Raw genomic sequence first — 22,675 nt, 5'->3', positions numbered from 1 at the left:
TCTGCTAATCTCTGTAAAATCCCACTCAGCCTCAGTGCAGTTTTTGGACAGCCTGTAAGGAAAAAAAAGAATTGTTTGTCTGTCTCATCATTAATGCTGCATTCAGGAATTTTATTTTGCCTCCGGCTGGTTTCAGCATCTCTGGTACCAAGAGGTTCTGCCTGCAGTTCAAGTGAATGTGCTCACTTTCTAAAATAAAATGTTTTGTAAGAATAATAAAATTCAGCAGGCTTAGCTTTTGTTTTCACAGGGAACATATTGTATGTAGTCATTTACTTTCTGGTCAAAGCTAACCATTAAGAGTTGGGGAAACTAATCACGCTGTGCTATAACTTTTATGTAGAGGCAAACATGGCCATGATTCTAAAATTGAATGAAGTTCCAGGTCAGAGTCATAAAGTTGAAAAGAATGTAAGGTGAGTTGTTGCTAGTTCTGACTAGGATTTTGGAACTCACCAACAATCATGGCCAAATTTAAAGGAATAAAAGACTTGTATTTTGTGTACAGTCATAGAGGTGTACAGCACATAAACAGACCCTTCTGTCTAACTTGTCCATGCAGGCCAGATATCCTAAATAATTTTAGTCCCATTGTCATGTCTTTCACAACTCCCAGGTGTTCTATACTTCATTGCTAAAGAAGTTTGTTTCTTGAAGTTGTCACTGTTATAATGTAGAAATCTTGGCAGTTAATTTGTGCAAGATCTCACAAATATAAATACGTTAAATGGTCAGATCATGGTTTTTTAAAAAGTTTTGACGACTGTTCCTATTTTTATTACTTACACTGTCTTTGCTCTGGATATATTTTGCTTTATTTTTAATAATTCCTTTTTCTTTTAAGGTTTATGGATTTTAGTCCAACTGTTCTGAAGTTTACATAAGCAGTGAAAGGTCTCCCTGCGTAGGACAAATCTAGGTGCAAATGAGAGCGATCAAGTCGAAGGATGCGAAACAGTTTTGACAAATATGTTGTTGTATGTAATTCTACAGCACAACACTGGTCTTCCAATTAAGACAAATTAAGCAATAATGACCCTTCCTTTACAGTCCTGAGAGGGGTCAGCTCTGCTATCAAACTCTCTACCTTCCAAACATGCATGCTTTGCATTTTCATAGAATCCCTACAGGGTAGATAGAGGCCATTTGATCCATCAAGTCTGCACCAACTCTCCAAGCATTTCCACCCATATCCACCCCCACCCCCCAAATTCTTGTAACTTTGTATTTCCTGTGGCTAATCCACCTAGCCTACACGTCCCTCGACACTACTGGGCAATGTAGTGTGACCAATCCACCTAACCTGCATATCTTTGGACTGTGGGATTGTGATAATACTATGACATTTAAGAGGTGCGTTTTGGAATAATAAAAGCAGCCTGAATGGGTAGGGTCAGGCTCCCACAGAACTAGGGTTTTTAGTTTTAGCTTTCTGCAGGTGCTAGGGTCTTGAAGCTGGGTGTGAAAGCTCGTATTCCTCTCTCTGTTACAGCTAAAATCTGGCATTCTCTTCCTGCTGCTCGAATTGCAAGTGAGACAACCTGTTTTACTGAATTTGCCTTTGCCAAGTGAGTGTTTATGTGATGTTATTATACTGGAACAGTTAAATAGCAGTAGTTAATAGATATATGAATTTGTTAAGCATTTTGACAGTTACAATTAAGCCAGTTGTTTTCTTTTATTTCTGTTTTGTCTGTATTTTAACTGTAGTGTAAAAATAAAGTGTGTTTTGTTTCAAATCCGGTAGTTTCATCAATCAAATTGCACTCTGAACACAACGCTTTTACACTTGTAAAATAAGAAAAAGGTGGAGTCTAGACTACCTTTGGAATGTATTTTGAGTAGGTTTGGTCTGGTCCATAACGGGATAAACTGAAGCAATTTGCAAAAACCCACGCAGACCCAGGGAGAACATGCAACTCTACAGAGATAGTCACCTGAGGCTGGAATCAAACCCATGCAGTTGGCACTGTGAGGCAATAGTACTAACCATTGATTCTGTTGATTGAAACTCCCTTTAGGCCTTCCTCTTCTGGATTTCAGAGAAGCCTCATCCACCTAAAATACAGTCTGTCAACGCAAAGATTGCCCTGCTCCAAATTGGGCATAACCCGAAATGGGGTAAGCAGTGAGAATTGCCATTGCTGTTGTGGGCATTGATAGAGGCTCAGCTCCTCAGTGACATCACTCAAACTATACACTAGCAATTGTGTCTCTCCAGTGGAGTGAGATGTCTGGTCCTTTGTGGATATTTTCTAATCAACCTGTTTAGAAATGTTATTACATATCTTTGGAACAGGTGGGACTTGAACCCTGGCCTTCAGGTAAGAACATGACCAACAGAGCTTGTGGTGCAGTGGTATTTTGTAGAGTATGACTAATTATTTATGTAAGAGTGTGGTGCTGGAAGAGCACAGCAGGTCAGGCAGCATCCAAGGAGCAGGAAAATCGCCGTTTCGGGCAAAAGGCCTTCATCAGGAATTCCTGGTGCAGGGTTTTTGTCCAAAACAACATCAATTTTCCTGCTCCTTGGATGCTGCCTGACCTGCTGTGCTCTTCCAGCACCACACTCTCAATTCTAATCTCCAGCATCTGCAGTCCTCACTTTCGCCCAATTATTTACTTACCTGAGTGAACCACAAATTTGGAGATAGGGAGGAACTAGTGGTTTTAATTTCAAGTTTTCGCATGCATGTTTGAAACTGCAGCAGAGATTCCCAGCAACAGCAGGATAATATCTCAATTGAATGACCCCATCAGTTAGACTTGTATATGTGGTATAGAAAGTGATTTATAAGCAGTGCATCATCAACACTACACAGAGTAGATTAATGCCATAAAGATGTAACATCACTAACAAAATGGTTTATGTTTAATTGGCATCCTAGGATCCTTGTGCAGTAGCAATGTCCCTATCTCTGAGCCAGGAGGCCCAGATTCAACCCCCACCTACTCCAGAGGTATGTAATCACATCCCTGAAGCACTTGATTATAAAATATATTAACTAGCAGTCCTGTGTATCACAACCCTTGTTTATGTAATACAGTTTGCAACAGCCTTAATATATCTCTTTATTTTTGCATTGAGTTGAGAGTCAAGGCCACTAGAAACCATAACGTTGAATTTCAGAAATGGCATTGTTGGTTTCTGGAGTGTCATTATTGGTGGTGTGAGCTATATTACAGTAAAAAGGGTGTTGAGACTTTGCGGTAATTAAACACAAATCCCAACAGTATGTTGTGTGAACATGGGTTTTATTTCCTCGGTGTACTATTGTTGGGCACCAGTTGAAGTACTTGCAAAATTGCTGCATGAGCATGATGGAATTTTTGGCTCCCCGGAGTTGCAGAAAGGATACCTTTCTCTTTAATCTCAATTTTACAGTGTAATCAGCAATCAGGCTCAGTTGGTTTGCAATGCAGAGTGACACCAGCAATATGAGTTCAAATCCTGCACTGGCTGAGGTTACCACGAATGACTGTCCTTCTCAATCTCACCCCTCACCTGAGGTGTGGTGACCCTCATGTTATACCATCACCAGTTGTCTCTTTAATGGGAGAGCAGCCCTATGGTCTGGTAAGACTAAAGTCACTTTACCTGCAGATGCAGAGACATATCTGACTTTGATCTTGCTGCACAAAAATGTCTTATGTGGGAGAGTGAGTCAGAGAACCTGTAGAAATTAAAATATTTGAGAATAAAACACAGTGACAGTCTCAACAAGAGAGAACCTGGGTCCAGGGCTTTTGTTCAAGGGAGGATGTGAGTATAAAGTACAGTTAGTAAGTTTGCAGATGACACCAAAATTGGAGGTGTAGTGGACAGCGAAGAAGGTTGCCTCGGATTACAATGGGAGATTGATCAGATGGGCCAATGAGCTGAGGAGTGGCCGATGGAGTTTAATTTAGATAAATGTAAGGTGCTGCATTTTGGGAAAGCAAATCAGGGCAGGTTCAGAAAAGATTTACAAGCATGTTGCCAGGGTTGGAGGATTTGAGCTATAGAGTGGGGTTGAACAGGCTGGGGCTGTTTTTCCTGGAGGTCGGAGGCTGAGGGGTGACCTTATAGCGGTTTACAAAATCATAAGGGGCATGGATAGGATAAATAGACAAGGTCTTTTCCCCAGAGTAGGGTAGTCCAAAACTAGAGGGCATAGGTTTAGGGTGAGAGGGGAAAGATATAAAAGGGACCTAAGGGGCAACTTTTTCACACAGAGGGTGGTACATTTATGGAATGAGCTGTCAGAGGATGTGGTGGAGGCTGGTACAATTACATCATTTAAAAGGCATCTGGATGGGTATATGAATAGGAAAGGTTTGGAGGGATATGGGCTGGGTGCTAGCAGGTGGGACTAGATTGGGTTGGGATATCTGGTCAGCATGGACATGTTGGACCGAAGGGTCTGTTTCCATGCTGTACATCTCTATGACTCTATAAGCAGATGTTCACTTCCAGAGGGAAGTCTAGTTATTTTGTTAAAGTCATATTTGATTGATTGCAGTCAGCAATCTCCCAGCATGGCTCTTAGGCCAATGTAGTAGCTTGAAATTGCTTGCAATGAGCTTCAATCAGAGAGATGGCTAGTTCGCAGTCAGGCTGTGACCTTAACTAAGGTGGGACTAATTCTTCGTCGAAGAGTGTGGTGCTGGAAAAGCACAGCCGGTCACGCAGCATCCGAGGAGCAGGAGAATTAAAGTTTTGAGCGTAAGCCCTTCAAGAACCATTCCTAATAAAGGGCTTATGCCCAAAACATCGATTCTCCAGCTCCTTGGATGCTGCCTGACTGGCTGTGCTTTTCCAGCACCACACTCTTTGACTCTGATCTCCAGCATCTGCGGTCCATACTTTCTCCTGGGACTAATTCTTGTCTCACTCGGAGCAAGCTCACTGAAACACATCTGAATTTCGGCTGAAAAAAACTGAGAATGCTGGAGAAGTCGGGCATAACCGCATATGTGGTGAGAGAAGTGGTTAATGTTTCATTCAAAGATTTGGTTCAGTTCGAACGAAAAGTCATATTGAACTTGAGACATCAGTTATGATTTCTCTCTCCATAGACCTACTGAGTTTCTCCAGCATTCCCTGAGTTTGTTTCAAATTTCCAGTAACCACCGTATTTTGCTTTTATCAACATTTCAGTTCCTCTATGTTCCAAAACGTTGTGTCCCTACTTTGAGAGAGAGAGAGAGAAAGAGAAACAGTGGCCATCACTGTTTTTGCTGTCAACACAAAACGTTGATGAAGTGCTGATGTTAGCAAGCTGCTTTCACCTCATTATTTCCACATGAGGAGGAATTTGTGCAGAATTTGGTGGGAGTGTCGGTGCTGGAGAGTCCTTTGACATTAATCTGTATAGTTTACGGCAATTGAGGTTTAGCAATAAATTACAAATATTGTCAATCGCATTCAGGGAGTTGAATTCTACATCACACGAGGAGCAGAACAAACACAGGACTTTATTAGAGTATCCTTTCAAAAACAAACTGTCATTTAAAAACCAGCCAGGCAGCAAGGTGAAGATTAAGCTGAGACAGAGTGTGGGAAGGTGATAAAGCAAGGGAGTTGGGGAAGACAGCACCATACGTTGAACAGTTGGTGAGTAAGTTTTTATATATAATGTCTTGGTTTTCAAGTGTGTTAATCAATGTCCCCATTGTCATGCATGACGGTATAAACCTTGTTTACTCTAGAGCAACTCTGTGAACATTGTGTCAAATTTATGCTCCCTCACTTTTAGTGGAAGTCTTAGACAAGGGATGAACTTCATTTTTATGGTGACAGTTTTGGTAAATTCCCTTCTCTCACTTCTTTACTCCTGGACATCCCTCAGAGTTTCAAACCTTCTCCATATCAAGTAAGTTAGCACTTGGTAGAAGCAAGACTTGCATTTCTATAGCGCCTTTCAGTGCTTCAGAACATTCCACTGCATTTTATAGCACAAGGACTGCTTTCTGAAGCAATGTCGCTGTTGTAAAGCAGGAAACGTGTCAACCAATTTGTGCACAGCAAGATTCCACAAACTCTACTGTGATCAAGTGGCTGGTCCATTTTCTTTTAAAGTGGTGTGGAGTGAGGGATATCATTCAGCACACCAGGCAGGATATCTTGCTCTTCTTTGAAACACCGGCCATGGAATCTTTATTATGTCCATGTGAGGGTGGCTGGGGCCTCTGTTTAATGGCTCCTCCAAAAGCAACCCCCGTCCTGGGGGTTGCTTTTGCACTGGGAGTGTAAGCCTCGTTTATGTGTTCATGTCTCTGAGGTGAAGCTAGAACCATGAACTTCTGACTCCAGTGGGAGTGCTCCCCACTCTGTCACAGCTGTCATGTGTTGTACAAATCTGGAATTTAGCTCATGCTTTCTGCTTCCACTCCTGAATCCTGTCCATTGTATTTGGAGAACCCACTCCTCTGAAGCTTTGAGGATTGGAATTGCTGTTGGATAAAAATGAACTTCAGTAAATGTGGAGTAAATGTAGAAAGCAATGTGCTATTAGGCAAATGTTTCTCTCTTTGCTATTGATGCATTTTTCTTCCCTTTGAAGGTGAAAATTAAAAGAGTAAATGAACTCTGAAATGAGGAATTACGGCAACTATGACTCTCTGGGTAAATATGGAACCTTTCATGGGAGATCCACGTAAGCACCAATTAATCATTTTGTCCATCTTGTAAAGGATGAGCACAAGGGATATGCCTGATTGATGTTGTTTCTCTAATCAGTGCCATTTCCTTAAAGTTAGCATTTAAGTTCCAGTTCTGTCATGAGGCTGAAACAATAATTTTAGAAGGGAGATTTGCATTAACGTGTCGGAGACAGCTCCATATATCATGCAAGTGGCATATTTTTAGTTCTGACTGAATCTGAACCTGCGTCATCTGTCCTTGGTTCGCCAACCTTCATGCTAGCTATATATAGGACTCTTGGAGGTCACACAATAGTCATTCACCTGGCAGACCCAGCTAAAGCTGTCCTTGTTGTATGTACCCACTATATAAATAGCAAATTCATTTGCTCCCTGAATGGTTTACATACGTACCATGAAGATAAACGGAAAATTAGATTGGATATGAAGCCATGACTGTCAAAATAAAGGGGCAAATTAAACAACTAATTAATTTGATGTGGTGTGGCATCAATCAAATTGAAATTTGAACGCCTGAGCAATGCAGACCAGTCTGTCTTTCTCAGCCACAGAATGCTCTGTGGAGTTACATGTCACAACATTAATAATAGAAATCCAGTATCAAAGTTTAATTTGCACAGAATATGCAGCAACAGCATCTTACAAAGCAGAGATTCTCCTCGTGACCTAGATATTGTGATAGAAATGGCCAGCATTCACTGCCATTGCTCCACTTGAGCTGATGGCAACTTGTGGAATCCACACACACAAATCTAAAGTTGCTGTTGGTCAGATGACCACAGTCTCCATTGCAAACATGATTTGACAACAAGATCAGTGGTATTCACTTCAGTGTAAGAACCTGTTTCAAAGTTTCAGTTTATTGATCAAGAATGAACTGATTTTTTAAAGGATACATATAATTTACTACAAAATACCGTCACTAGCCCTAAAAAAAGCTGATTTTACATTTTTTGAGGAATGTCAAATTTATACATCATATAAAGATCCATCCATTTAAAGATAGCTTGTCTTTATTTTAGCCTCCATTTGTTCCAATCATCATTTATTTTATGCAAAAATTTAAATTAAGTGTGAAGGAATTCGGAGCAAATATATAAGTCTGAGTGGCTCCCTGCTGCTAGCTGGCATCACTGTTGCGGTACACCAAGAAGGAAATATTTTTCCTCCGCTTTTCTCCCTTCTCTTTCCCAGGAGCTCTTCAAGTGGGACTTTGAGTAATAAAGGGCAGGGTTATCTGGTACCTGCTGTCAGTGTGCTGCTCTTGTCAGCAATAGAATCCATTCTTAGCAAGCTCCTCTCACAGGGGAAGGCAGAATCCCAACTTCCCAAAAGAGGGAATTACATGGGTGTTATGTGTCTCCTGGTAAATGGAGCCACTGAGGCCATTTTACACATAGAAACATGGAAAATAGGAGCAGGAGTAGGCCATTCGGCCCTTTAACTCTGCTCCCCCATTCGATATGATCATAGCTGATCATCCAACTCAGTCCCCTGTTCCTGCTTGCTTCCCCACAGCTCACCACTCTCTGGGTAAAAATATTTCTCCTCATAGAATCCCGACAGTGTGGAAGCAGGCCATTTGGCCCATCAAATCCACACCAACCCTCTGGAGAGCATCCCACCCAGACCCACCCCCTCCCCTGTTTTCCCATGGCTAATCCACCTAACCTGCACATCCCTGGACACTATGGTCAATTTAGCATGGCCAAACCATCCTAACCTGTGCATCTTTGGACTGTGGGACGTAACCAGAGCACCCAGCAGAAACCCATGCAGACATGAGGAGAATGTGCAAACTGCACACAGACAGTCGCCCAAGGCTGGAATTGAACCCGGGTCCCGGTGCTGTGAGGCAGCAGTGCTAACCACTGAGCCCCATCTTAATCCTAAATGATCTATTCTGTATCCTTACACTGTGGCCCCTTGTTCTGGACTCTCCAGTCATGAGGAACCTCCTTCTTGTGTTCACTCTGTCTAGTCCTGTTAGAATATTATAGATTTCTATGAGATTCCCACTGTGCAATTTTTCTAAATGCCAGCAAATATAATCCTAACTGATCCAGTCTTTCTTCATACATCAGTCCTGCCATCCCAGGAATCACTCTGGTAAAACCTTTTTTTTTTACAGGCGTGGTCTCACCAAGGCCCTGTACAATTGCAGCAAGACACCCCTACTCCTCTTGCTATGAAGGCCAACATACACTTGCCTTCTTCACCACCTGTTGTACTTACATGTTTACCTTCAGCGACTGGTGTACAAGGATATTTAGGTCTTGACCCATCTCCTCCTTTCCCAATCTATCACCATTTGGATAATAATCTGCCTTCCTGATATTGCAACCAAAGTGGATAACCTCATATTTACCCACATTTCACTTTGTCTACCTTGCATTTACCCACTCAACTTATCCAAGTCACACTGAAGCATCTCTGCATCCTCCTCACAGCTCACCCTCCCACTCAACTTTGTGTCATCTGCAAACTTGCAGATATTACATTTAATTCCTTCATCTAAATCATGAATGTATGCTATAACTAGCTGGAGTCCCAGCACTGAACCCTGCGGTACCCCATTAGTCACTGGCTGCCACTCAGAACAACATCTGTTTATTCCTATTCTTTGTTTCTGACTGCCAACCAGTTCCCTATCCACGTCAGTAGACGACCCCCAATTCCATGTACTTTAATTTTACACGCTGACCTCCGATGTAGGACCACATCGAAAGCCTTCTGAAACTCTAAGTAAAACACATCCATTGGTTCCCCTTATCAACTTCACTAGATACACCCTTAAAAAACAAATTCTGCAGATTTGTCAAGTATGATTTCCCTTTCATAATTCTATGTTGACTCTGTCTGATCCTGTCATTATTTTCCAAGTGCTCTGCTATTGTTATGAAGTTGAAGGCGTGTACTGTACCTTTAAGAGAGAGTGAAACCTGGCAAACACCTGTCATGCCAATCGGTTTAAATTATGCCTCATGATACTAAAACCCAACTGAATTTGAATCTTACTGTTTTGACATCGAACTGATGAGACGATCCTATGTTTGGGGTATAAAAGGCAGACATTTTGGACAGTTAGCCAGAAAAGAGCACCACCTGCCAAAGGTGGATCCATGCAGACTGTGGTCCTTCTCTCCATTTATCAGAGCAACAGTACACATGTACAATGTGTAAAAACCCATCGCAAAACTCAGGCCTTTCACCTTCTGAGCATGTTGTTGAGAGGCAATTGAAGCTTGGGTCAGTGGAATCAGAGAAAGTAAAAGAAACTGAATAGTCTGAAAAGCAGAGAAAGGATGTTGAACCAGAAAAACAATGGAATGAAAGTGTCACTGGAGACCCATTTCAGAAACAGGATTGTTCCATTGAAACTACTAGTAGTAGTGTGGAAACAGCAATTCAAAGACAACAAACGTCTGATGTTGGCACGAAGGAGCAGGTGGAATCTCAATCTCTTGTTTCTTCAGAGGAAGGTGGGGTTGAAGACTTAACTACAGTGAAAGAGTTTGAAAGTGAGAAACCTGATGAAGGATTCCATTCTTCTCCAAATAGAGAGCTTTGTCAGACTTCTGAAACTGGAGTAGGTGCTCCACATTCTGAGAGTATTAAAAGTGGAGTAATCACTTCAGTGGAACCTTTGTCTGCAGGAAAAGAATTGCCAGAACATCTCAGTTTGGATCCAGCACACCAGTTGGAAGATTTTATACAGGAGAAGGAAGTAAAAATGGAGAGCTCGGTTTCTCTGTTAGACCAGGTAGAGCCAGTTCTTCCTGCAGAGATGGGTGTCAGTCCCACTGGTTCCATCTCAGAAGAATTGAAACCCCACTGCCTTGTCTCACGCCCTGACCTGATGGACTCCGCTAGTAACTCTGCCGAAGCACAATTAGACTCTGCCACCTCTGTTTCGATCAAGCAGGAGACTAACCAAATCCAAACAGACAAAACTGAGCTCTGTGACATTCCTGCTGATTCAAGCTGTAGCTTCGTGGAGAGGGGTGAAGTTTCTGATATAGTCTCGGATGAAATGGAGACCAGGGATAATCCTATTGAAATGGAAGTTAATGATATTGTGACCCCAATGGATGCAGTAGAGTAATAGAGATGTACAGCATGGAAACAGACTCTTCGGTCCAACCTGTCCATGCCGACCAGATATCCCAACCCAATCTAGTCCCATCTTCCAGTACCCGGCCCATATCCCTTCCTATTCATATACCCATCCAACTGCCTCTTAAATGTTGCAATTGTACCAGCCTCCACCACTTCCTCTGGTAGCTCATTCCATACACGTACCACCCTCTGCGTGAAAAAGTTGCCCTTTAGGTCTCTTTTATGTCTTTCCCGAGCAAGATGCTCAAATGGAGGTGCAGGATATTGGGAGCACAGACCCTGTCAGTAACATGTTCATTAAATCCGAGATAGTTGAGGAAATATCGAATCAAAGTCAAACTGACTCGAACAGCACCTGCTTAGAACCAGATTATCCAGTTACTTTGGACCGTGATCCCAGTCTGGCTACTCTGGATGTTTGCATGACCGTAGCAGATGATGTTTCTCCAAAGGTGGAAGAAGAAGCTGAAAAGTCCAATTCAGACCTCCGGTTAACAGAAACTGAAGATTCCCTCCCAGCTGACTCTGGAATGATGAAGAGTGAATCTGGCAAGCCTGCTATAATGAAGAGGCGCATTTCACCAGGTCGCCCTTGAGTCAAACAGATAAACAAGGAAGAAAGGCGTATTTCTTTTTTGTTTTTGGATGAGGGCAATCACATTTGAAGTCTATGTCTGGCATCTTGGAGTCGCTGGAATCTACAGGAGTGGATACATCTCCAAGTAGAGATGATGATGACAAAACACAATGGTTCTCTTCTCTTCACTGAAGACAAATTTATTCTCCGACAGGATATGTGTGTGGTCTGTGGGAGGTTTGGACGAGGGGTAGGGGGACAGCTGTTGGCTGTTCAATGTGGGGAGTGCTACCATCTATACTGTGTCAATTGTAAAATGACAAAAGTTATGTTGAGCAAAGGGTAGCGTTGCTTGGAATGTATCGTATGTGATGCATGTGGAAAAGCTTCTGATCCTGCTCATTTATTGTTATGAGATGACTGTGAAGTAAGTTACCACACATATTACCTGGATGCACCATTGCAAACTGTTCCAAAGGGTGGGCGGAAATGCAGGTGGTGTGTTTGCAGTGTGGTGCCACAACATCTGGTTTTCACTGTGAGCGACAGAATAACTACACTCACTGTGCACCTTGTGACAGCCTTGTTACTTGTCCTAGCAGCAATGAAGATTATGAAGAAGATCTTCTCATATAGTGTCACGACTGTGACCGGTGGGTCCACACCATCTGTGAAAATCTCTTCACAGAAGATGAAGTGAAACAAGCGGCAGATGAGGGCTTTGATTGTACTACATATGAGCCCTTTATTCATCCAGTTGTTCGAAGTGAGTCCTCCGTCATTGCACCTGTCTTCAAAGTCAAAGATCCAGAGCCACGGTTTTATAATCACGACGGCGTATGGCTGACAGAGTCGGGCATGTCACAGTTCCGAAGTCTTATACTTTCTCCTCTGCACAAAAAAGGACCAAAGCCCAAACTAAAGAACAAACCTCCGACACCATGCAGTGAGCCAATGATGGTTAGTGTAAATGGCTCATCTGTAGAAATAAAGAAAGGAGGAGGTGAAGGGGACGAGGAAAAGGTTGCCATGGAACCAGGGGAATGTGATGTAAAATTCGATGCACCTGTCAGCCAGGAGCAAGAGGTGTGCCCAGTGAATGATCCTGTAAAAGCAAGTGAAGAAACTGAGGAAGGGAAGAGGAAGCCATACAGACTTGGAATAGGTGGATTTATGGTCCATCGGAGGCAATCCCGGACGAGCCCCCGAACTGAACCCTTCTGCTAATTAAATCAAACACACAGGCTCACCTTGCCTTGTAATCTGTTAAAGTATGAGTGTCAGAGAACTACCTAAATTCCACTATTTAACAAAAAAAAACAATTTTATTCCTTAACTCTAAAAGTGAACATTAAACAACAACTACTTACAACTCTAAGCCTTCTTTCTCTTAAAGGTTCGTTATCTACCTCCCACTCTATAATAATATTATGAACCAATAAAGCCCTTATTAAATTTACAGCAACTCAATTTTCAAAAGCCAGACAGCGGCTGTCATCTCTGGTGTTGATCTTCCTCTGTTTGTACATCTCCCTGGGACAGCTTCAAGGATAAAGATTTTTCATACGAAAAAGGTATCTTTGACAGAGTGTGTTTTCGGGCAGTCTATCTGACAATGGCAAGTGCTGCTCATTTCTGGCTAACTGTCCAAAATGCCTGCTTTTTATACCCGAAACATCAGATCATCTCATCATTATGTCATCAAAACAGTAAAATTCAAATTTGATTGGGTTTTAGTATCCTGAGGCATAATTTAAACTGATTGGTTAAATTTAAACTGCTGTGAAAACAACTGGTATCTAAAATGTTACATCTTTCAATTTTCCAGCACACTCTGTGACATGACAGGTGTTTGCCAGCTTTCTCTCTCTCTTAAAGGTACAGTACACATCTTCAACTTCATAACACCTTTAATTTTTTTATAATTGACTCTAGCATTTTCCTCACTACCAATATCAGGGCAACCAATGTATAATTGTGTTTTCTTTCCACCTCCTTTTTGAAATAGTGAGTTTTCATGAACTACCCTCCAATCATATGAACTAATTCAGAGTCTATAGAATCTTGAGAGGTGACCACCAATACATTCACTATTTCTAGAGTCTTTCAGTGCACTGGATGTAGATTATCAAATCCTGCGGATTCATCAGCCTTTAATCCCATTGATTTCCTCAACACCATTTCCCAACTAGTACTGATTTCCTTCACTTCCTCTCTCACTAGACCCTGTGTTCCCCAACACTTTTTAGGATGTTATTTGTGTCTTCCTTTGTGAAGACAGAGCCAAATTATGTATTTAATTGGTCTGTTATCTCTTTGTTCTCCACTCTAAACCTTCCCCTGTTTCTGACTGGAAGGGACCGATATTTGTTTTAACTAATCTCTTGCTTTACACATACCTTTAGAAACTTTTACAATGAGTTCTTATATTCCCCACAAGCTTACTGTCACACTCCATTTCCCCCCTCTTAATCAATTCTTTTCTCCTCCTTTGCTGAAATCTGTACTGCTCAGGTCTGTTACTTTATTGGCCAATTCATATACCATTTCCTTGGATTCAATACAATTCCCTAATTTCCCTTGTTAACTATGTTTGGACCACCTTTCCCACTTTATTTTTGTGCCAGGCAGGAATGAACAATTGTTGCAGTTCCTCCATGCGCTCTTTAAGTGTTTGCCATTGCATATCCAGCTTGTCTCTAATTTCCTCTTTAACGTCTTCCCTACCATTGCCAATACAGTTTGTGCACCTAAATACAGCCCCTTTTATTTTCTGCCCCTTGGCGTTTCTAAGCTCTACCTATACAGTTTCCATTTCACTGGAGCTAACATCTAGGGATATTCAGTTGTCAAGATGGACAGACAAAAGGAAAAGGAGATGGGGTAACATCGCTGGTTAAAGAGGAAAGTAACGCAATAGTGAGGAAGGATGTTAGCTACACCAAGGAGCACAAAATAACAGGGGTTGTATATAGACACACAAACTGTATTGGCAATGTTAGGGAAGACATTAAAGAGGAAATTAGAGACTAGCAATAAAAGTACAGCTGTAATTATGGGTAACTTTAATTTGCATGTAGTTTGGGCAAATCAAGTCTGTAACAATGCCGTAGAGGATGATTTTCTGCACTGTGTATGAGATGGTTTACTGGATTAATATGCTGCAAACCCAGTAAGAAAACAGGCCATCATAGACAGGGTATTGTGTGATGAGAAAAAACTAATTGGCAATCTTCCCTTGGGGAAGAGTGATCATTACACGATAAATTTCTTCATTAAGATGCAGAGTGATGTAGTTAACTCTGAGACTCAGGCCCTGAATTGAAATAAAGGAGACTGCAATGGCTTGATGCATTAGCTGGCTCTAAAAACAATGGGAAATGTTACTTAAAGGGATGATGGTAAAAATGCAATCGCAAACACTTAAAGTGCGCACGGAGGAACTGCAACAATTATTCATGTATTCATCCTTTTGTTCAAGGCAAAGGTGGCTTATTCTTTACATGTATTTAAGGCTGAGATTGATAATTTTTTTTGATTTTCATCAATGTCAAGAGATTATGGAGGCAGACAGAAAAGTGGAGCTGAGACTACAGCCATGATTTTAGTAAGTGATGGAGCAGGTTCAAATGGCTGAATGATCCAAGGTCCTCTGTTCCTTGGCCCCATCACATGTAGAGACTTGTGATAAACAATGAAGACACTGTCAGCCTTAGGAATCTTTTGTCTTGAAGCATCTATTTAATAAATTTGCATTTTATTTACTTCACCAAAAGGAAAAATGTTGATTTATTCTCACTTACAGTTATCGGGGGAATCCTGTGATACCACCTGCGGCCTCAGCGAGAGACGTCAACTCCAGGAAACCGAAGGAGCCGAGGCCACATATTTTGCAGGATTCCACCAACCGTGGGGCAGTGCAGCCCAGAGGTGAATATGGGGAGGCATGGACTCACTGGTGGGAAGCAGCACCAGTCAGAGAGACAAAGGCTTCCAAGCAAGAGGGGCACTGGGACAGAGAAGACTGGGAAATGTGGGAGTCAAAGGATCATCTGGAGATGCACCATAAGAGGAAGCAAGAATGTAGAAACCTGGGCAGAGAGTGGAACTCCCCAGAGCAAGTCAAAAGGTCACCGGGAAATCAGCCAAAACCATCCAGATGTCCTCTGCCTCTGCTCTATGACCCAATCTATGAGGAATGGGAGCACCTCTATAGAAGGGGTTTGCCACAATGGCCTTCTGTCAACCAACCCGCTGATGACAGACAAGTCGAAATATATCAATTTTATAAAGAGCAGTCTACAAGAGACCTCTCGTCACACAAAGAGGCTTTCAAAGTATCGAACCACAAACTGAGAGATCCATCAGAAATGGCAATGTCACTTGCCCCCAGTAGATTGGGAGAGAAAGGTTACAAAGACCGTCCCCTGAAACCTCCAAGTTATGAGATGTACTTGCAGATGAAAATACAAGCACAACAAGAAAGGAAGACTGCAGAGTTTGAGAAGAGCCAGAGAGGCCAGGTGATTGATCGACAGGTAAACAGCTTTGCAGAGCAGAAAGAGCTGCCTCCCTCTATCTGCCAGCAGCTGTTCAGCAGAGAGAGAAGACATCAGGGCATAGGTAATGTTTGTGGGTCTAATGTGCCACCAACCTTTCAAGCCAGTAATTATCAGGAGTTAGATGGGGAAAAAGACAGAAGATATCCTCCAGTTTCAGAAGTTGGATTTAATCTCCCATTGGATTGCTTTTGGAGAGCAATTCCTGATGGACAGAATTGGTTGGAAGTTGGTAGAAATGAGAAAATGGGCCAAGTGAATCAAAAGAGAAAATGTATTGACGCTGAATGCTTTGGAGAACAGCTGCTTGCTCGCACCAATCCTGCCAGTTGGTATGCTGCAGATAAGGATGTATGTTCTGGAGTGGTACCACACTTCAGAGAGATCGACCTCCCATTATACCCCACTCCCAGAGGAAGCACCAAAGAAAAATATAAGCAATCTAGTTTGAAACATGAAGGAATGAAAGTGCAAACTCCACAGGTTGAATTGGAAACTTGGCCCAGAGAAAAGGATGTGGGGAACAGAATGAAGGGTGAAGTTCTCAGAAGCAAAAGGGGTGAAGTAGTCTTCTGTCTCGTCTCCAGAGCCAATAGTTGTCAGTCAGCTCAAGACACTCAATCACATACACTCCCCAAAGTTGGCAAGGATTCTAATGTTCCAAGTTGGATCAATGAGCTTGAACCAACTCTCCTGACCCGGCAGGATGGGAACTTTTACAAAGGGAGGAGTGAACATGAAGTTTCAAAGTCTGCCAATGCGGAGGTAGTAAAAGCTCTGGATGCTGTGGAAGGTTATGTCAACCCAATCAGATTGCAGTCTTGCTTGGATGGGCCAAAATATACAAGCATCTACTGTGATAGTGAGAATCCCAGAGCCCTGAACATGACTTGTGATCCAAGGGATGGTCTCCATTTCACAACCAGTCACAGGCAGGGGCCTTCGTCCCCAAGGCAGCTGCTGTCTTTTGATGCTGGAGAGGAGCTTAGGAGTTACAGAAACCCTGATATCTCGTCAAGCAGAGAGGCCTGGGGGTTTCAGCACAGGGGAGCTGACAATTCCTTAAATCACCTGCAGGTGACCAGGCAAGAAGCTGGTATACAGTGGCACAGAGCGCACCTGAGAAATGAAGTGGGGCAAATTGCTCTGTCTCCCAATAAGAGGAACAGACTGGACCGCTCAACTGCCTGGCACCTCATGCAACATGTTGAGGCACCTAGAAGGAGAGTAGCCTGGGCCAATAGAGAAGATGTACAGAGAGAGAGAAAACTTCCTGAATGGAAAGAGCCAATGGACTCTGCTCTGAAGACAGGACAGCTGATCAGACAGAGAGCAGAGAGAGAGAGCCCAGATCAGAACGGGCTATTTCTTATTGATGCCAGCTCTGCGATTGTTAAGGTGCAATATATTTCTTCGCCAGAGCCAGAACGAGTGAGATTTTCATCACCCATTCAAGTTGAAGATTCATTTAAACGTGCTACACTCCCTGATAGCAGCATGGGCAGTAACTTGAATGCAGAGAGGCAAGAATTCAGTGACACTGTGAAATCCCCACTTAAAAATATCAGCACCAGTGACCATTCCTTTGGGGCTCATGTATCAGATTTTATTAGTAGCAGCGATTGGCAATATAGTAAAAAGATTCTGGAGGAAAGTGGAGCCCTGTTCCCACCTCCCAGGATGAAGGAGAGCATAAAGGAAAGGAGCATCCGCATATTGGGTCTGCCTAGGATAGAGCCAGATTCAGTGGAAGTACAGGCCAGGGAGAGTGAGCCAGAGGCCAAGGAGAACGGGGCAGTTGCCAATGAAGTGAGTGAGCAGAAAGAGCCTCAGACAGAGAGCAAACCAGAGCCACGGTCTGGTGATGACACGGTGGACCATTCCGAGATAGTACAGGATTGTATTGGATCGGAAACTGTGGAACCAGCAACTGCTGAGAGGCTGCAGCCTCCCGCTGCTGCTCACGCTTCATCGCTGCTTGAGGTTATGTGCAGTGTGCCTCAGACAGGGGCCAGTGAGGAGAAATCCAGCCAGCTCGAAATCCCACATGGACCCCCATCCCCGTTCCCTGAGGGTCACGGCTCCAGCAGCGGAATTGAGGGCGATTCCGGGCACGCAGCTCCTCGGGAGCTTGGCAAACCGAATCCAGCAGTCGAGGAGTTGCAGGGTAAGGTGCTGCGATCAATTTTAAAGCTCCGCCGCCACATGGCTCCTGACTCGGAGTCGGATGATGAAGAACAGGAACGCCTCCTAGCGTCCGCAGTAATAACTGGCGGCAGGGCAGCAACGAGCCAGCCGCTTGCAGAGGGAGGGGCTGGCGATAGTGTTGGCAGAGAGCGAACCTCTTCCGGAGTCGCGAGTCGACAGCGGAGCAGGGAGCCGCAGGGAGTGGCAAACACAGCATCAGCGACTCAGTGCTGGCGAGACGCCAATGAGGCGCTATCTCTGTCGGAGAGCGTTGTGCCGGAACGGTTGGAGGAACAAGCTGAAAGTCAAACGAGAGCTGACGATGCCACAAATACTGCCCTCCGAGAGCCGCCTCGTGGCGCGCGAAGCCCGGAACATGTGAGCACCGCAGCGTGTGGTACTCTGGTTTTAGGGTAGTTCACTGCCACCAATTCTCCTTTCTCTAGATATTTTCTACCTGTTCAGACATTTTATTACACAACTCTGGCTCAGTTGGGACTTGAACCGAGGCCTCTTGGCTCTTGGCTCAGACACTACCACTGCACCAGAAGAGCCTGTTAAATCATTAGCCTGCGTCTCTAGATTTCTAGTCCAGTGATGTTACCAGTACACCACTATCCCCCCCCCAACCTACTTTTTCTGCTCAGTCTACGGCTTGTTTAATTTTCAGTGAAAGAGGATAGACCATTAGTTATTCAAAACAGAATCGCATGATAACAATAGGCACAATTTACATTACCTTAGTAGATAGAATTACCAAGGACTCTTGAGAACTGTGGAGAAGACATCTGCTCCCTTCTGCAACTAGGCAGATCTCAGCTGTCTCCTCCTAAAGACCATATAACATTGGCTGGAGCTCAATGTAATGTGAACAATAATTCCTTCATAAGCAGTACTATATACAGCTCAAATTTGAACGAAGGGGTCTTGAAGTTACTTTTAAAAACCTACAGTTATGCGATTGAATGATGTTCATACCATGCAGGTGACAGACAATAACGACTTCCAACAGGAGATAACCTAACCTTTGCATTTTGCCCTCAATGGCATTACTTCACTTAATAGCCCCACTACCAACATTCTGGGAATTATCACTGACCAGAAATTGAACTGGAATAGCCATATAAATACTGTAGCTGCAAGAACAGGTCAGGGGTTAGGAAGCCTGCAGTGAGTAACTCACCTGGCTCCCCAAAGCCTGTCCACAATCTACAAGGCACAAGTCAGAAGTGTGATGGAATACTCCCACTTGTCTCAATGAATGCAGCTCCAACAGTACTCAAGATGCTTGACACCATCTAGGACAAAGCAGCACATTTGATTGGCACCACATCCATAAATATCAAGTTCCTCCACCATCAACACTCACTAACAGCAGTATGTACCATCTACAAGATGCACTGCAAAAATTCACCAAAGATCCTTACACAGCACCTTCCAAACCCATGATCACTTCCATCTAGAAGGACAAGGGCAGCAGGTACTTGAGAACACCACCACCTGTATGTTCCCTTCCAAGCCACTCACCACCCCAACTTAGAAATATATTGTTGGATCAAAATCGTTCCTAATGGCATTATAGATCTGCTTGCAGCACATGGACTGCAGTGATTCAAGAAGGCAGCTCAGCACCAATTTCGCAGCAGCAGGATTGACAGGCTGAGAATCTTATCTGTCCTCAGCCTAACAGGGATTTGGGTGAGCGGGAGTGTGCACATTTCTAACTCATTAATAGCAATTGTTAATGTTGTGGTTAATTGTTGAACAGGTAAAAATGATGCAAAAAGCAGTGGCTACATTCACTCAGAGATGCAGAAGAATTGGAAATTCAAGTACAGTATCAGTACCATAGCTGAAAAAAACAGGCCTTTTATTTATTGGGACAAAGGATGAGTTAAAGTACTGCAAGTGTAAGTTTTGTTTCACTGGCTGAACATGTACATTCACAGAATGAAGCTGCTCTGAAGTTAAATGTATGTCAGTCTGTACAGTGACTCCCATTGTAAATAATTCTGTACGATGCATTTTTGGGAAACATGATTCAAAGTATTGATGCACATTAATCATTTTGAGTCTCATTTGTTACATAATTTCACATACGATATATATACACATTTAGAAGCTCTCACTCACTGTACAATGATGGTCATTGAAATATATAGTTTCAGTAACAAAATAGATGTGCATTGAATATTTCAGTATGAATTGCATGAGTTCAAGTCAGTGTAAATTAAATCACAGTAATTATGGTAAGAAACACACAATGTTGCATTGTGCAGTATCTCTCTCGCTCTTTCTTTCACATATGGGAACACAATCTCATTCCCACGCACACTCACATGCACATACACACTCACCCTCTCTCCCACTCCTTCCCTCTGACACAGTCTTTCTCACTTCCACACACATACATTATGTACTGAATTACACACATTAAGTTTACATGGTATATATGGAAAAAGTAATTTTAACAGAGGCAAATTGCAACTTCTATAAGTTTAGATGAGCTGGGGCAAAACCATCTTTCCTTTTATAATGTCTAGGGGGTTGGTGTAGCACCTGTACAGAGTTTGTTGTTAATAAGTATTTCAGTTGACAAAAGTTCCTGGGCTCAAGTGAACAATAGCACACTTTTAAAAAAGAGAAATTGTAAGATTTAAACTTTATGACAACTGAAATTAAGGTACATTTTCCCCCAATAAAGCACATTATTCTGAAGTGCCTGCTACATTCCTGCAGTCTGGTGATCGTTTGAGATCCTGCATGCTCAGAGTTAATCTAGTGAGTAAAATAGGCCAAGTGCAATGTAAAGGCAGCTACTGGTTTTGGTTCCTGTGCTGAGTACATACTGCTAAAAACAAGGGATGTAACAAAATAAAGATATTAATATAACATTTGCAGAAGCATGATTAACCAATTTATCCAATTGCAGTTTTGCTTTTTAAACTTTTGGTAACAATGACTCCAGCACAGAGTATGTGAGAAGCCTCTGTTTTTTAATGATCATGTTTTCTAAGTCCCATCACTGATACCCAAGAAGATTGAAACTAGTCGGCTATGATTCTTGGTATGCACATCTGAAGACAACATTTGAATCGGTTTTTGCCAGCAACCTAAACTCAGAGTTTAGATTCACTATTTTTAAGCCCTCTCTCTTTCTGAATTTTGATACATTGTTGGAAAGTTGCTAAGACTGAGAATGCACCAGAAAAACAGTTTTAGGAGAAAGTAAACAGAACTTGCTTAATTTAAAACATTGAAAATTAGGCATGATCTCTTCAAAACGTTCCAAGTAATATTTCAGAAAGAAAGATACATTAAAAGACATTACTTACATGTGACAATGTAAGCTTTAAACAATCTCAAACTTCCAATGTTATCTTTATAGTTTGTAACATATTATAAATGCTTACATCTCTTTTAGCTTCTGCTTGCTCAAGTCCTGTTCTAGAGTACAGGTTTGGAGTGCAAGTCTGGCACTTAGCATAGTTAAGCAGAGCTGTCAGGTAAGTACAGTTGGCAAAGAGGCAGACAAGAAAATACTAACTGGAATGTAAAGTCACATACTAAACAAGTGGACATTAAAGGTGAAAAAAAAGCTGTACTCCATTTTACATGCAGAGATTTATTTAAGTGAGGAGCATCATTTTATGTATCTATTAAGCTGTCATTAGTAAGGACCACTGACAAATATATCTCCAGATTCTTGGTAACAGTAACAGCCATTCTGATAACGAACAGTTTGCGAAGCATTTGCTGTGAGGAATCTGTATGAAGCAATTCAAACCACTTGAGCTTTGAGCTCCATTTGAAGATACTAGCTGAAACCTCGAAATAATTAAAACTGATGAGGATAGAGAGACTGCATATTCTTGTTATTGTCAATCAATTATTTTTGAGGCTATAGTAGTAATGTGAGATTTTGCATGCTGTAAAGCTAAGTCTGAAATTGACTTGTGTCTTAAATTTGCTTGATTATTAACACAATCTTTCCTGAAGCATTTCAAATTCATGTAGACTAAATTTCTGGATTATCACACTGATGTGATATTTCAGTATATGTAAAGCAGAGCAAGTTAAGGGGCTGTATAGATTTAAATGGTGCTGAGTGTTTGTGTTGATAAAATGGTTCACTCACGCCTGATGAGGAAGGTGAAAGAGACAACTAGTGTTTTTCCCATGACTCAATGGATAAATGCTTCACTTGGTACAATATCTGAAGATGCTGGGGTTTCATTCTCTATCCGTATCACATTAGTTGCCCTTGTTAGGGACCAGGCCAGACCCCCTCAAAACCGTTCAAGAAAGTAGCCCAGATTCTAACTTGGCTACTTATTTTAAGCAGGTATAATGTGGACATTCCAGGAGGGATGCAGCTGGTCAAACCACTTAGCTTTAAACAAAACAGGATTTATTTATAAGATTACCGAATGAAACAAACAAAAGACAACAGAATACCGAATAACTTAACCTGTCTGAAAAACCAACAGATTATCCCAACTTAGTGATGCTGTTCCAAATACTTGCAACAATCCCCATAAATCCCTTGGCACAAAAGGTAACATCAAACACAGGGACTTACAGGAGA

At 42.3% G+C, this 22,675-nt stretch overlaps 1 protein-coding gene across 1 annotated transcript; it reads left to right on the top strand.

The window, feature by feature from the left end:
- The first annotated feature begins 5,342 nt into the window (after positions 1-5,342).
- LOC140471077 (uncharacterized) lies at positions 5,343-20,820 on the top strand. Its single transcript, XM_072566923.1, has 4 exons — positions 5,343-5,596; positions 6,546-6,638; positions 15,147-18,465; positions 19,856-20,820. The coding sequence occupies exons 2-4, from the start codon at positions 6,565-6,567 to the stop codon at positions 19,937-19,939; spliced, it is 3,477 nt and encodes a 1,158-aa protein (XP_072423024.1). The 5' UTR covers positions 5,343-5,596; positions 6,546-6,564; the 3' UTR covers positions 19,940-20,820.
- Positions 20,821-22,675: the final 1,855 nt, after the last annotated feature.

The sequence above is a fragment of the Chiloscyllium punctatum genome, chromosome X, assembly GCF_047496795.1.
Source record: "Chiloscyllium punctatum isolate Juve2018m chromosome X, sChiPun1.3, whole genome shotgun sequence".
Lineage (NCBI taxonomy): Eukaryota > Metazoa > Chordata > Chondrichthyes > Orectolobiformes > Hemiscylliidae > Chiloscyllium > Chiloscyllium punctatum.
Note: the sequence above shows the minus strand (reverse complement) of the source record. Positions and strands in the feature narration are given on the sequence as shown.